A 13,630-nucleotide genomic window follows, 5' to 3' on the forward strand; every position below is an offset into this window, starting at 1 on the left:
TCCCTTGGACTCAGCTTGGTCATCTCCCCTTCAGTTGGTTAACTCTGAAAACAGCCACTTTTTTATTTGTAAGAAGGTGTGCATATTTAAGCAATCACATTATTATAAGTTTTTTTAGTGTTATGGTTTGTTTTTCAATTAAATTATACATCTTATATGTATATTATTAAAAGGTGGAAAAAATTCCAAAGTTATTTATCTTGGTCTTATTTTTTTTTTACATTTCAAAACCTAGCATTTTACAGAGCTTTTACTATATTAAAGAAGCAAGGAAATGTTCAATACATTAATGTATTAGAAATTCGATATATTAATTGGAATAAATTAGTCAAAATTTTGTTTAGAATAAATTTCAGTGTCCTTCAAATTGTTGACATATATTTACAGTGGTGCTTAAAAGTTTGTGAACCCTTTTGAATTTTTAATAGTTCCTCATATTTATGCCCTGTGATCTGTTAATCAACTAAACATTGTTCATTTATTTATTGAGAAAAATATGTACACATGTATATCCTTAGGATCACTTTTCTAAGTATGATTTTAAACATTTGTTTAATTGGTTCTCTTTGTATAATTTTACAAATTATGTGGAAAACAGATCATGTTTATGCAGAGATATTAAAAAATATGTTCAACGATTACCAATGGCAGTTTATTTAAAAAGAAATTAGGTGCCATATCTTATTTTTAGTTATGTAGACCAAGAATAGTAAAAAAAGGACACCAAATTTAAGAGCTGAAGATAATATGTATAGATATTGATATTCTAGGAATTCTTATAATTTATCATACCATTGATAAATTGAGAAATGCAAATTTTGAAGTTTTAAATGTATCCAATAAGTCAGAATGTTTTCTTGTTCTTCACTGTTTATGTAGATAGAGTGTCTTAGAGTGTCATCTTCAGGACAGGGTTGTTACTAGAACCAGCATAAAAAATCCAGGTTGTTCAGGTAGGAATGCATTAATAAAATGAATAATATTGGACTTAAGAAGACTCCCCACTCTTTATTGTAATATTTAACATTGTATGAAAAAGACATTCAGGTGTGTGTGGTGGGTATTAAAAGTTTGTCAAATATTTTTATTTGGTTCATGATGGATTCATACTTTGTACGTGAATGACCATTATGTGCAATTTTGTAATATATGGAACATTATGTTAGAAACTTAAACCATAGATTTTTGTCTCAACAAATCGGCAGTCATGTCTTGAGGAAAAATTTCATGTCTGAACAGATTTGGAAATCTCCTATCTGTAATATCCCAGACCAATGTTTTGGATCTTTTAACTAGAATGAATAGAAATGTTCACTTTGTTCGCTAACTTCTATTATGCCGTAGCTACTTAAAGGAAATATGTGCATAAGTTTATTAGCAAGTTACTTTTGGAGTAGGCCAAAATGTGTCTAAATGTGTCTAAAAATATCTCCACAATTATTGGGCTTTCTTTGTAGTTAACATTTTTCCCATTTTTTTGTCCTGGTCTTCTCTAAGGTTCTAGGACAACACCTTTACTAAAGAGTTTCTCAGTGCAATTACTCCATCCAAAATTCAGCCTAGTGAGTTGGAATAAAGAGAACAGATCTGTTCATTATCTAGAAAAACAGACACTGCAAAATTGAAATTTGTATGCATCTGACACATTTTGATATAATGTTCCAAGGTCAGTAAATTAGATTAAATATATGTCTGAAAAAAAGAAAAAAGTCTGGAGTGCTGTTTCCAATTTTAACGTGTTATTGTAGCACTTTAATCAATTTTTAACTTTGAACATGTCAGATTGCATAGTATCAATTCACAGAACTATCAATAGGGAATGAATAAACAAACATATTTGTTGATCATGATATAAAAATAGATTGCTGCAGAGATATCAATTATTACCTTGGACAAGGTACAGTCTTTTTTAATAAAGCCAATTTGATAAACAAGAATATTAGTGTAGGTACTGATACTACACTATGTTTGTATAGTCATTGTGATAATATTTGACATGAAAGTTTAGTGGATGGAAACCTAAAAACAGGTTTTAGTTTCAGAAAATTGTGGAAGGTAAACAATGTATGCTAACAGTTCAATCTTTAATGTAATTTGCCGTTTCAACATACTTTGGATTTGTGTATGAATTTCCTGAATAACATTGTTCAAACATATATTTAATTGACTGCCATTTTTATTAAGTTCCGGATCTTATTAACAGTAGAAGCATTATTTGAAAGCATATATATCATTTCCCCCACTTTAAAAAAATCTGCCAGTACCATGGATAGCTTGAACATATTGTTTGAGGATGACAGTGGTAGTCCAACACATCTAAGGGCACCAAGTTGGGTAAGACTCGATTGTATCAATCTATGTTGCAAAATATGTTTTTTCCTGAGAATATAGAAATATGTTCTAAGTTGACAGTTAACTTTTAAAAAATTTGATGTGATTAAAATACATTTTTTCTTCTATTTTCTGCCAGCACTGGTTTACTGAGCTACCTCCGGTCTTGACCTTTGAGCTCTCAAGATTTGAATTCAATCAAGCTTTGGGAAGGCCAGAAAAGATACACAACAAATTAGAATTCCCTCCGGTTTTATACCTGGACAGGTATAGCTCATTATAGAACTTGATAGGATAATATAATTTTGGATGTAATATTCAGAGAATAATAATCTAATAATCAGTTCTTTTAGTTGCTACAATTTAATATAGTATTGTGAAAAATATATTTTCCATTTCATCCCCATTTATTCTTACGACAAAAATTAGAGTTTGGACATTTGGCATCTCTTTTCCATGTAGGGCTCTAATCTATATTGGATGATCCTAACAATTATTTTATTAGCATGTGAAATTAAGCATATTATGCAATAATTTGCATACTCTATTCAATTTTCTTTTTTTGCTATTAGAATGTAGATTAACCTCTTCCAATAGAGTATTATCTGTCCATTGGCTTCCTTTAACAGCTATTTGAGGTAGGAACTTCTTCTGAGTTCAGAGATCTTTATGTATTAAATTTGAAAGGCATCCCTTGTTTTTCCTTGCGTGTTTCTCTCATCAGTATCTATATTGATATTGCTGTAATGCTGCTCCTTATCTTTTCTAACAGTTTTCTGAAATTCTCAGTTCCTTTCCAAGACTTCTGTCTTGTTGATAATTTCTGCTGTCTGATATTCAGCTTGTTTTCTTCTCTTCATGTTTGGCATTGTTGTTTCACATTCATTCTTAATTACTTAAGTTCATACCATAATTCTTCTAGTTCTTTATCAGTGAGGTTCGTGATCCTGATGTTTTCTTTGTCAATGGTGGGTATATGTTCAAGATCCTATTGTGGAAATAGTCTGGCTTTCTTTTTCTTTAGCTTACCTTGAAACCTGAGTAATTTATGATCTGTTCCATAGCCAGCACCTGGCCATGTCTTTGATGCTATAACTGAGCTCTTCAGTTCGGTGTTTTAAGATAGTATTAACTGAAGAAACATCTAGAGTGGCAGAAATTGATAACTTTTTCTCCTTCATTTCAGTTTCATACGTTATACAATCCAACTGCATTTATGTTTTTAAGAAGTGACTAGATAGTCATTTATTTAAATTTGTATAGGTTGTCCTGCTAGAGCAGGGAGCTGGATTAGAAGACTCCAAAGTCTAGTCTAGTCTACTCTACTCTACTCTACTCTACTCTACTCTACTCTACTCTACTCTACTCTACTCTACTCTACTCTATTCCCCTTTTAATATTTCCAACTTTGGCATTTCAGTCTTCAGTCACAAGCAACACATATTGCTTGCATTGTCTCCTGATTTCAAAGTGAACTTGGTCATAACACTTCTCTGCTTCTTCTGCATCTGTGATTGGAATATAAACTGGAATGATCATCACATTAAAGGATTGTTCACAGAATCTAATCGGTATTTAATCATTGATTGTATTGTAACCAAGTACTGTTCTTGCTATACACTTCCTAACTATAAAAGCAATGCATTCCTTCATTGTTTTAAGTTCTTAGTAATAAATAGTGTGAAATAGTCTTTCATACTGAAAGATTGAAACTTCTGATCAATCCATTTTATTTAACTGTTGCCTAAGATATCAATTTATAGTTTTTTAATTTCACCTTTCTCCTGCTCTTTCCCATTTTCATTCTTTTATGTTTCTGCTTTCCAGCTTTTGGTTTTCTTTTCTTATATGGCCAGGATGGCGAACCTATGGCATGCATGCCACAGGTGGAACACGGAGCCATTTGTCAGGGCACGCAAGGTGTTGCCCTGTTAGCTGGCCAACACACATGTGCGCACTGGCCAGCTGAGTTCAGCCTTTTTAAAAGCCATTTTTCGCCCTCCCCAGGCTTCAGAGGCTTTATAGGAGCCTGGGAAGGGCGAAAAGAACCTCTCCCTTGGGAGGCTTTAGGAGTTTCCCTGAAGCCTCCAGAGTGCAAAACACCAACCCTACGGGCATACTGGAAGTTCAGGAACGGACTTCCGGTTTGCTCATAGGGTCGTTTTTTGCCCTTTGGAGGCTTCAGGGAAACCTCTTGAAGGTCTCTGAAGCCTCTGAAGGGTCTCGGGGGGGGGGAGCTGTTTTCACCCTCCCCAGGCTCCTCTAAAGTCTCTGGAGCCTGGGGAGGCAAAAAAAGCATGGAAAAATGGGGGGAGTGCCTCTCATGTTTGCATGTGCACTGGGGGAGGTTGCATGTTACATTATGGGTGTGGCACGCCTGCGCACGCCCCCCCTGCGCTCCTCCCCCTTAAGACAGGCGACCCAAAAAAGGTTCACCATCGCTGCTATATGGCAACATTCTGAAAGCTTTAAATGTAAACATGATTAGCCTTTCCTCAGTAGAATGTTGATTGCCATCTGACTTAAGAATCCTCATTATCCAGCATTATATTGTTAATCATTCTATACACAAATATATTGGAGATGGAAATAAAAGCTTTGAATCTGGATAAAGGTGAAACAATACATAAACATGATTTTTTTCCACTAGTTTGCCATCCTTGCCATACCTATAAAAAGCTGTTCAAAAGCAGTTGCCTTATGATGTAAGATGAACATGTAAGGGCCATCTATTTATGTATGTATCTATAAAAATATTTGACCAATTGAAAATATAATGTCATATTTGGAAAACGAAGAACAGATTTCTTCACCTATTTCAATTGCGCACAAAATTCCAGAATTAAACAATGTCACTAATGGTAAGCAGAAGTACTAAGTGCCCACATTGCTAAACTATGCTGCAGATGAATCATAATTGTTTTTGTTTTAATAGGTATATGCACAAAAACAGAGAAACTACACGAATAAAAAGAGATGAAATCAAGAGACTGAAAGAATACCTCACAGTATTGCAGCAGCGATTAGAAAGGTAACATAGAACATTCACCAGTAGAAGATAATAGAATTTAGTTTACTGACTTTTTAAAATTTATATTTCATATATCATAGGTAGCTTTCACTGCCAGAAGTTCTTCGTATTGTCTCTCATGAGTTTAGGCTAATTTTAATTGATGCATTTGGCATTAAAATAATCCAAGAGGTATCAATTAAATAATCTTTTAAATTTAATCTACTAAATGGTAGCTGCTTATCTCAAAGATTTTACTCGGCTGAAAGGCATCTGTCTTGTTTGTGTTCTTTTGTAGACCTGTACTGTTCATTCTTAGAAATCACAGTTATGTATCCTGTTTATAAAATGACTGTGTTTAGAACACTTTTAATGACAACATTTGATATATTTTGGCAGATATTTAAGCTACGGTTCCGGTCCTAAACGATTCCCATTGGTAGATGTCCTACAGTATGCGTTGGAGTTTGCATCAAGTAAACCAGTATGCACATCTCCTATTGAGGATCTTAGTACTAGTGCTGTTCCTAGTGGTCCTTTGTCAACACATGCAATACCAAGGTAAAACTACCTCTGATGGGTCTGTTCATATAATATAGTCTAAAATACCGTATTTTTCGGAGTATAAGACACACCTTTTTTCCTCAAAAAAGAAACTGAAAATCTGGGTGTGTCTTATACATCGAATACAGCATTTTTTTGCCTCCTGAAGCCCCGCCCCCTTCACCAAAATGGCTGTGCATAGCCTTATTGAGGCTTTCAGAGACCTCCTGGGGGCTGGGGAAGGCAGAAATGAGAAAAAAGGGGCCATTTTTGCACCCCCAGCAGCACTCTATAAGCCTCCATAAGGCTATGAATGGATTTTTTTTGACAAAAACCGGGCCACTTTTTGCTCATCCCCCCCCCCCCCGGAGCATTCTGCAAGCCCCCACCCCCAGGCTATTCATGCCTTTTATTTGAAAAAAAATGGGCCATTTTGGGGATGTTTGCAGAGTGCAAAAACTTTTTTTTTGCTTTCGGAAAGCTCTTTACTTAGAGTGATTGATGAGAATTACATTGATCAAGCGCTGTGCCAGCAGAAACAAGTGTTAGGTGCTTCAGATTTCCTTCTCCAGCACATGGATAAATACACCTGGAAACATCTACCTATATATTCTTTCTCTCTCCCCACCTACCTACTGTATCTCTCTCTCTCTCTCTCTCTCTCTCTCCCCCTCTACCTACCTACCTACCTACCTACTCTCTCTCTCTCTCTCTCCCTACTTACCTACTGTATTTCTCTCTCTCTCTATTCCTTTACCTACCTACCTACTCTCACTCCCCCTACCTACCTACTGTATTTCTCTCTCTCTTGCTCTATCCCTCTACCTACCTACCTACCTACCTACTTACTCTCTCTCTCTCTCCCTACCTACCTATTGTATTTCTCTCTCTCCCCCTCTATCTACCTACCTACCTACCAACTCTCTCTCTCTCCTTACCTACCCAGTGTATTTCTCTTTCTCTCTATCCCTCTATCTACCTACCTACTCTCTCTCCCTACTTACTTACTGCATTTCTCTCTCTTTCTATTCCTTTACCTACCTACCTACTCTTGCTCTGTCCCTACCTACCAGTGATGGGTTTCAAAAATTGTTCGAACTTACTCTGAGGGTGTGGCCTCCTTTGTGGGAGTGGCTTGCCACCCATGTGACTGGATGGGAGTGGCTTGCCGCCCATGTGACTGTATATGAAGATGCCGACAACACTTGTCAGAACCACCGTAAATTACCTCACACACAGCACTGGCATGCATAAGAATATGATGTAAACTAAAGGCATCTTTGGTTTGCGTTAAAACAACTTCAACACACGCAATGTTCTGATTGCACCACAAACGCAGTAGTCATCCTTACCTTTCACAGAGACACTTTTATAAATATGAGCTTGATAGTGTAGAATAATCATATCCAAGGACCAGTGGTGGGTTTCAAAAATTTTTGGAACCTCTTCTGTAGGTGTGGCCTGCTTTCCGGGTCCACTGGTGGAACCTCTTCTAACTGGTTCGGTAGATTTGACGAACCGGTTCTACCGAATAGGTGCAAACTGGTAGGAACCCACCTCTGCTACCTACCTATTGTATTTTTTTCTCTCTCTCTCCATCCCTCTATCTACCTACCTACCCACCTACTCTCTTTCTCCCTCCCTCCCTACTGTATTTCTCTCTCTCTCCATCCCTCTACCTATCTACCTACCTACTCTCTCTCCCTCCCTACCTATTGTATTTCTCTCTCCCTCCCTCCCTCCCTCTTTTCTACTTACCTATCTACCAACTCTCTCTCTTTCCCTACCTACCTACTGTATTTCTATCTATCTATCTATCTATCTATCTATCTATCTATCTATCTATCTATCTATCTATCTATCCCACCTACCTACCTACCTACCTACCTACCTACCTACCTACTCTCTCTCTCTCTCTCTCTCTCTCTCTCTCTCTCTCTCTCTCTCTCTCTCCCTACCTACCTACCTACTGTATTTCTCCCTCTCTTTCCCTCTATCTACCTACCTACTTTTTAAAAAAATTGCCTATTTAAAATCTTGGTGCGTCATACTCCGAAAAATACGGTAATTTTACTAATATTAAGTAATATTTGGAAAAATACATTTCACTGAATTTTTTGTATTCTTAACAAATGTAGCACAGTAGAACAACAGGGGCCTTCTACAGAAACACAGAGTGCAGCACCTACCCAGCGATCAGTTATACACAAGCCATTTACACAGTCACGGATTCCTCCAGACCTACCCATGCATCCAGCACCACGGCACATAACTGAAGAGGAGCTATCAGTACTAGAGGGCTGTTTACACCGTTGGAGAAAAGAGGTGGAAAATGATACTAGAGGTACAAATTTGGAGTTTGCCTTAAACTATATACATACTTTGAGAATGAAACAACATTTAGATAATAAAAAACAACAGCATTTGAATAAAAAGTAAATTTATATAGCATCTCCCAGAGTTCACTGGATAAATGGATGGTAACTTTATAAATTGGATGGATGAGTGGGATAATGGTTAAAGATATGTGATAGAATAATATTTCATACTAATTGATATTGAACAAGCCAATGTTATGATACAATTTATTTATAAAAATTCAATTTTAGATAATTCACAGTAATTATTTTAGAATATGACACTTTTTTTGTTACTTTAGATTTGCAAGAAAGCATAGCTAGAATACAGAGAACAATTGAGTTAATGTACTCTGACAAATCAATGTTGCAAGTAAGTACTCTTTCTGTATAACAACATTTATTCGTGATGCATTTTGTACATGTTAAGAGTCTAAATACATATACATTTACATTACTATGAACACAATGTAAAATGCCTGTATTTTTGGAGATTATGAATCTTTAGCACAAACAAGACCTTGTCATATACTTTCCAATTCCATTTTTCAGAAGATAAGAATGATTCTTACAGTTGCAGTTTGTGTAACAATCATTATGTAATTTATTTTAGCTCATCCATTCATAATTTGAACTTCTGTGGATATAAAACAGTTATAAGCTGATATTTTAAGAAAGCAGTAAATCTAATTACCAACAAAAGTACAGAATGTATCATTTATTCTCCCAAGAATCATGTTGCTTATACGCAGTCTGCTAAATTCTTACGCAGTTTCAAACTGGAACATAAATAAACTAGATATTAATACCCTGTTTAAACATGACAGTGGTCAATACTTGTGAAATCCTTCAGGTATTGGTGAGTGAAATAAAATGCATGGGACATTTTTTTATCAGATATAGTTAATACCTCATTCATGTGTTTTATATTGCTTGTTTCAGCCATTCATAATCAGTATATAAGTTCAAAGGGATATGCAATGTTCTGTATGGCAGGAGCAAAATTTACCTGGAAAGTCTACAGTAGAAACATCACTATTGCCAGAATGTAGTTGCACAGCTTTGCATGAGCAGGAAAAGAAAAACATTATTGTATTTTTATTATGACAGAGTTGCTTATCCATCATATCTTGATTTTATTTGATTTAGGTTCCTTATCGGTTACATGCGGTGTTAGTTCATGAAGGCCAGGCTAATGCAGGACATTATTGGGCATATATTTTTGACAGTTATCAACAGAGGTGGATGAAGTACAATGATATTTCTGTGACAAAATCTACTTGGGAAGAGCTTGAGCGTGACTCATTTGGTGGTTATAGGAATGCAAGTGCTTATTGTTTAATGTATATCAATGATAAAGAACCACTTTTTATACAAGGTAATATATAATGTGTTGCTCCCTGTATGTGAATAACATATTACAATATTCATATTACTAAACATCACTATTTAATATTGCTTGAGACCTAGAGAGGCAAGTAAACTATAGTTTAATCTGAATATGCCTGTTTAAATTTTTTGTTGTGATTCAGTTTGGTATTGCTGAATTGTAAATAAAGGGCTCTGTAAAAGAGTTTTCATTGAAAAGAACCCTGTAAAGCAGGTATGTACGTGTATGATACATTGTGAGCTATAGAGGAAGGCAGGAGAGAAGTGCCCTGTGTATTGCATTGCTTCCATTTTCTTCAGTCCCTTTCGATACAGTTCTCTAAAAGTAGAGTTACCCACATATATACTTTAGAAACTACCCAGCTGAATTCTGGTAAAATTCTTGCTGAAAAATTGTTCATCTAAAGCTTTTCAAAGCACTGATGGTGATGAATAAGAAGGGTGTTTGACCCTTCTCACAACAGTTGACTAACCCACCTGCAAACCATTGCATAGATGGAACAAAATAAAGAATAATATTAAAAAATAACCAAGTTCTTTTTTAAAAAAAGACTAAATAAAGCTTTAGTCTCCCATTAACATAAAGTCTGAACTGTCACCTATAGACGAAATTCATAAATATTTGATATTCTAAATGACCTTATACCTTTATCTCTTATAGAAGAATTTAACAAGGACACTGGGCATATGATTTTTGGATTGGATACATTACCTCCTGATTTAAGAGATTTTGTTAAAGAAGACAATAAACGTTTTGAAAAAGAGTTAGAAGAATGGGATGCACAGCTTTCTTTGAAAGCTCAACAAGAAAAAATATCCCCTGTTCCCAGGGTGCCTATGTCATCTACTGCCCAAGGTTTGTAAAGAAAGCCATTTTTCAATGCTTTTTTCTTCTAGTAAAGTGTGAATCTTTTTTCCACCTTTAATATAACATATATAATTTAATTGAAAAACAATTTAATTGAAAAGTGTGAATCTTCTGTCACACTACAGTAGCAAACATAACCTGCTGTGCCTTGAATGCCCAAGAACAAGAGTGCTCCATCTATACTTGATATACTTGATATATATATTTCCTTATCTCTACCTATGCCAAAAAGCAGCTAATACTAATAGAATGTGCCAGCATATTTCTTTTTGCTGTTAGCTTAATCAAGTCCCAAATAGATACCAGGCTAACATATTTATAATAGACTTTTCCTTTTTGTCCCCCAAAAATAATGGGAGAAGAACCAGAGTATTTGGAACAACCCTCAACAGCTGATTTCTCAAAACAGTTGAAAGAAGACTCTATACGAGCAATCACAAAAGCATTTACTGAACAAGAAGATAAGAATCCTGAAACTATTATGCACATGGTGAGATCCTTAATATATGGATTTTTAAATTTTGGCTTACATTAAAACAATCCCACTAGCTCTGTTTTAGTACACTTATGTAACCGTTTCTGTTTGATTTTCTGCCCTCTCAGAGAGGTGTTTATTGGCTAATTAAGTCACATTATGGCAAGCTTTGAATTTATTTATTTCTTGATTTTTTTGAAAATGTACCAAGGAAAAACTATTTTCTTCGCAAAATTTTCTTGATGAGACTAGGTGCTTGTATCCTATTAACAAGTAAAAATAACTGTCCTTTTTGGCAGATGACATTGAAAATTGGCACATAGGCAAAAGAATTAGGAAAAGTATGAGATTAATGTTTATTACAATGCCCTCTGCATTACTTGGATTCATATCCAAGTACAAAGTTGTTTCTACTGTTCAAGATCACAGGAAAATAACTAGAAAAGTGATGATTTTATTATAAGTTACAACAAAATATATATTTCTATCTGTTACTGCATAGTAATAATTTATGTGAACTAATTTTCAAATGGAAAGTTCAGGCAAGTAGATATAGTTTAGAAATAATCATTCTAGAAATAATAAAATCATGTCCTTGGATGTTACATCCAGAAACATCTAGAAACAATTTTACAGTTGGTCAGCTGCAAAGTAACTGTGCTGACAGAAAAAAAATCTTGCCATCTTCATTAACTCAGAGCTGTAGTCCAATAGCAAGTTCAGAGCTAGTACTTAATTAGGAGAGGCTACTGTGCCAAGATTAGAGAAGAATGACTGCACAAAAGCACGTGTGCCACTGATTCAGTTTCTTCACAAGAACCCTGAGCACATGAGTATTTTTTCCCAAAGCACTGGCGATAAGCATTAAATTGACACAAAAAGAAAGGATTTTTGATATAGCATATTAGTATGCTAACAAGTGCCTTGCATGAGTGAAAAGAAATATTAAACTTGTTGTCTCATAAGATGAAAAAAATGCTGTATAAAATCACCTGTATTTGGCTATTTTCCTGAAGTAGCCAAAATGCCACCAAAAAATGAAATTTGAGCATAACTTGAACTGGCATGACCTTGTTGCAGATGCTGATGCACTTGAAGTCAAAGTCTTATATGTTGAAACAGAAAAATGTTATATTCTTGGATTTATATTCTTACTAATATCAATTTATAGGTTTAAATGCCTAAATGACAAGGTACCAGTTTCTTTGAAATTTACATTTAAAATGATTTCACATTACTTCATTTTAAAACTAATCTTATGCTTCAAAGGAAGAAGTACTGGAGGAAGTTGTTCCAAAGGGGAAGGTATTCAGGAACTATAGATAAGGACAGATCAAAATTAATAAGGAAATTTGAGTAACATTTTTTAATTCAGTATCATAACAAAAGCTTATATGTACTTTCAAATAAGAAATTACAAACTAAATATAAATGAAAATGAACATGGAGTTTTATTTGACTATATTAAATATGTTTTTATTCTTACTATTGATACAAAGAATGCTCAGAGCATCTGGAAATAGAGCAGTTTATAAAATGAAGTAATAAATAGCATACAATTGAACAGGAACATAAGAGAATGACAGAGTTGGAAGGGGCCTTGGAGGTCTTCATACATTAAAAAATGTTAACATTCATATGGATTACAATAAGCAGGCCTGTTCGTTATTACTAATGATATAGCATAATTTATTTAGGGTTACCTATTGATGATTCTGACAATGGAGTCTGGCATGATATGATCCGTGTTGCAAAGAATTGGACATGACTTAATACTGAACAACAGCAATTAATTATTCTATTTCATAAACAGTTAAGAAAGAGGGAAACAAAGCTACTGTATATTGCTTGTACTCTGAATATGAAGTACATATACTACATACATACAGTATATTAATGATAAGTGGGCATATTTCTGTTTATAAGCATTTCCATTTTAAACTATGCATTCTTAAATGAGTACTCTGAAAGGAAAAAAGTTAAACAACATCTTTGACAGCAAAAAATTAATAAAGTTAAAACTGTAAAATAAATGTGATTGGTTTTTTGTCATTTTAAAGAATAACTCACAAAAACTGGGATAAACCCACAACTAACATATTTATCCCATCTCTGCCCTTGAAAATCCATGTGTATGAAATATGTCCATTACTTCTTTGCTAAATCTTTCCCCAAAAACGTTTTGTATCCTTTTAGATGTTGTGGGCTTTTAAAAATATTTTATACATTTATAACTCCCTGATAAAACCAAATAATTAAAAATTAAATACAGAATAAGACTGATAACATCTTCACTGCAATTGCAGTTTATCTGATAATTTGATAAATCTATTATCAAATTGATTTTTGTTTTCATTTATATTTTTAATCTACAGAATTCTCATAATGACCCAATTGGAACAGCTCCAAATCAAAAAGTTGTAGAAGTGACGATTCCTGATATAGGGACTTACGTGGTTGAGTCAGAGGAAGGGGGGTATGATGATGAGGTATCATCTTCAACTTGGTCACAAACTATTACATCTTTCATGTGCTGTACATAGGTGCCTGAAAAACCTTTGGCATGCTTGCACATGATAGAAGTTAACTAGCTTTTGCTTTTTAACAAACTTAAATTCAGTTTGTTTATTGATATTGACCAAACCAGAAACTGCTGC

General features: G+C 34.6%; 1 protein-coding gene across 3 annotated transcripts in view; it reads left to right on the top strand.

Annotated features, from left to right (window-relative positions):
• USP25 (ubiquitin specific peptidase 25) overlaps positions 1-13,630 on the top strand; it is a 73,268-nt gene that overhangs the window by 47,740 nt on the left and 11,898 nt on the right. For 2 of the 3 annotated variants that reach the window (XM_087721531.1, XM_087721532.1), the window contains 9 exons: positions 2,471-2,598; positions 5,267-5,362; positions 5,741-5,902; positions 8,023-8,228; positions 8,544-8,614; positions 9,391-9,619; positions 10,292-10,486; positions 10,861-10,988; positions 13,349-13,462. In XM_087721531.1, coding sequence (XP_087577657.1) covers positions 2,471-2,598; positions 5,267-5,362; positions 5,741-5,902; positions 8,023-8,228; positions 8,544-8,614; positions 9,391-9,619; positions 10,292-10,486; positions 10,861-10,988; positions 13,349-13,462 — 1,329 coding nt within the window. The remainder of the gene's footprint in view (positions 1-2,470; positions 2,599-5,266; positions 5,363-5,740; positions 5,903-8,022; positions 8,229-8,543; positions 8,615-9,390; positions 9,620-10,291; positions 10,487-10,860; positions 10,989-13,348; positions 13,463-13,630) is intronic. The other variant, XM_087721533.1, reaches the window with a different exon arrangement.

This window comes from Thamnophis sirtalis, unplaced genomic scaffold, assembly GCF_051295495.1.
Source record: "Thamnophis sirtalis isolate CommonGarterSnake01/CBP01778 unplaced genomic scaffold, rThaSir2_p1.2 scaffold_8, whole genome shotgun sequence".
Classification (NCBI taxonomy): domain Eukaryota; kingdom Metazoa; phylum Chordata; class Lepidosauria; order Squamata; family Natricidae; genus Thamnophis; species Thamnophis sirtalis.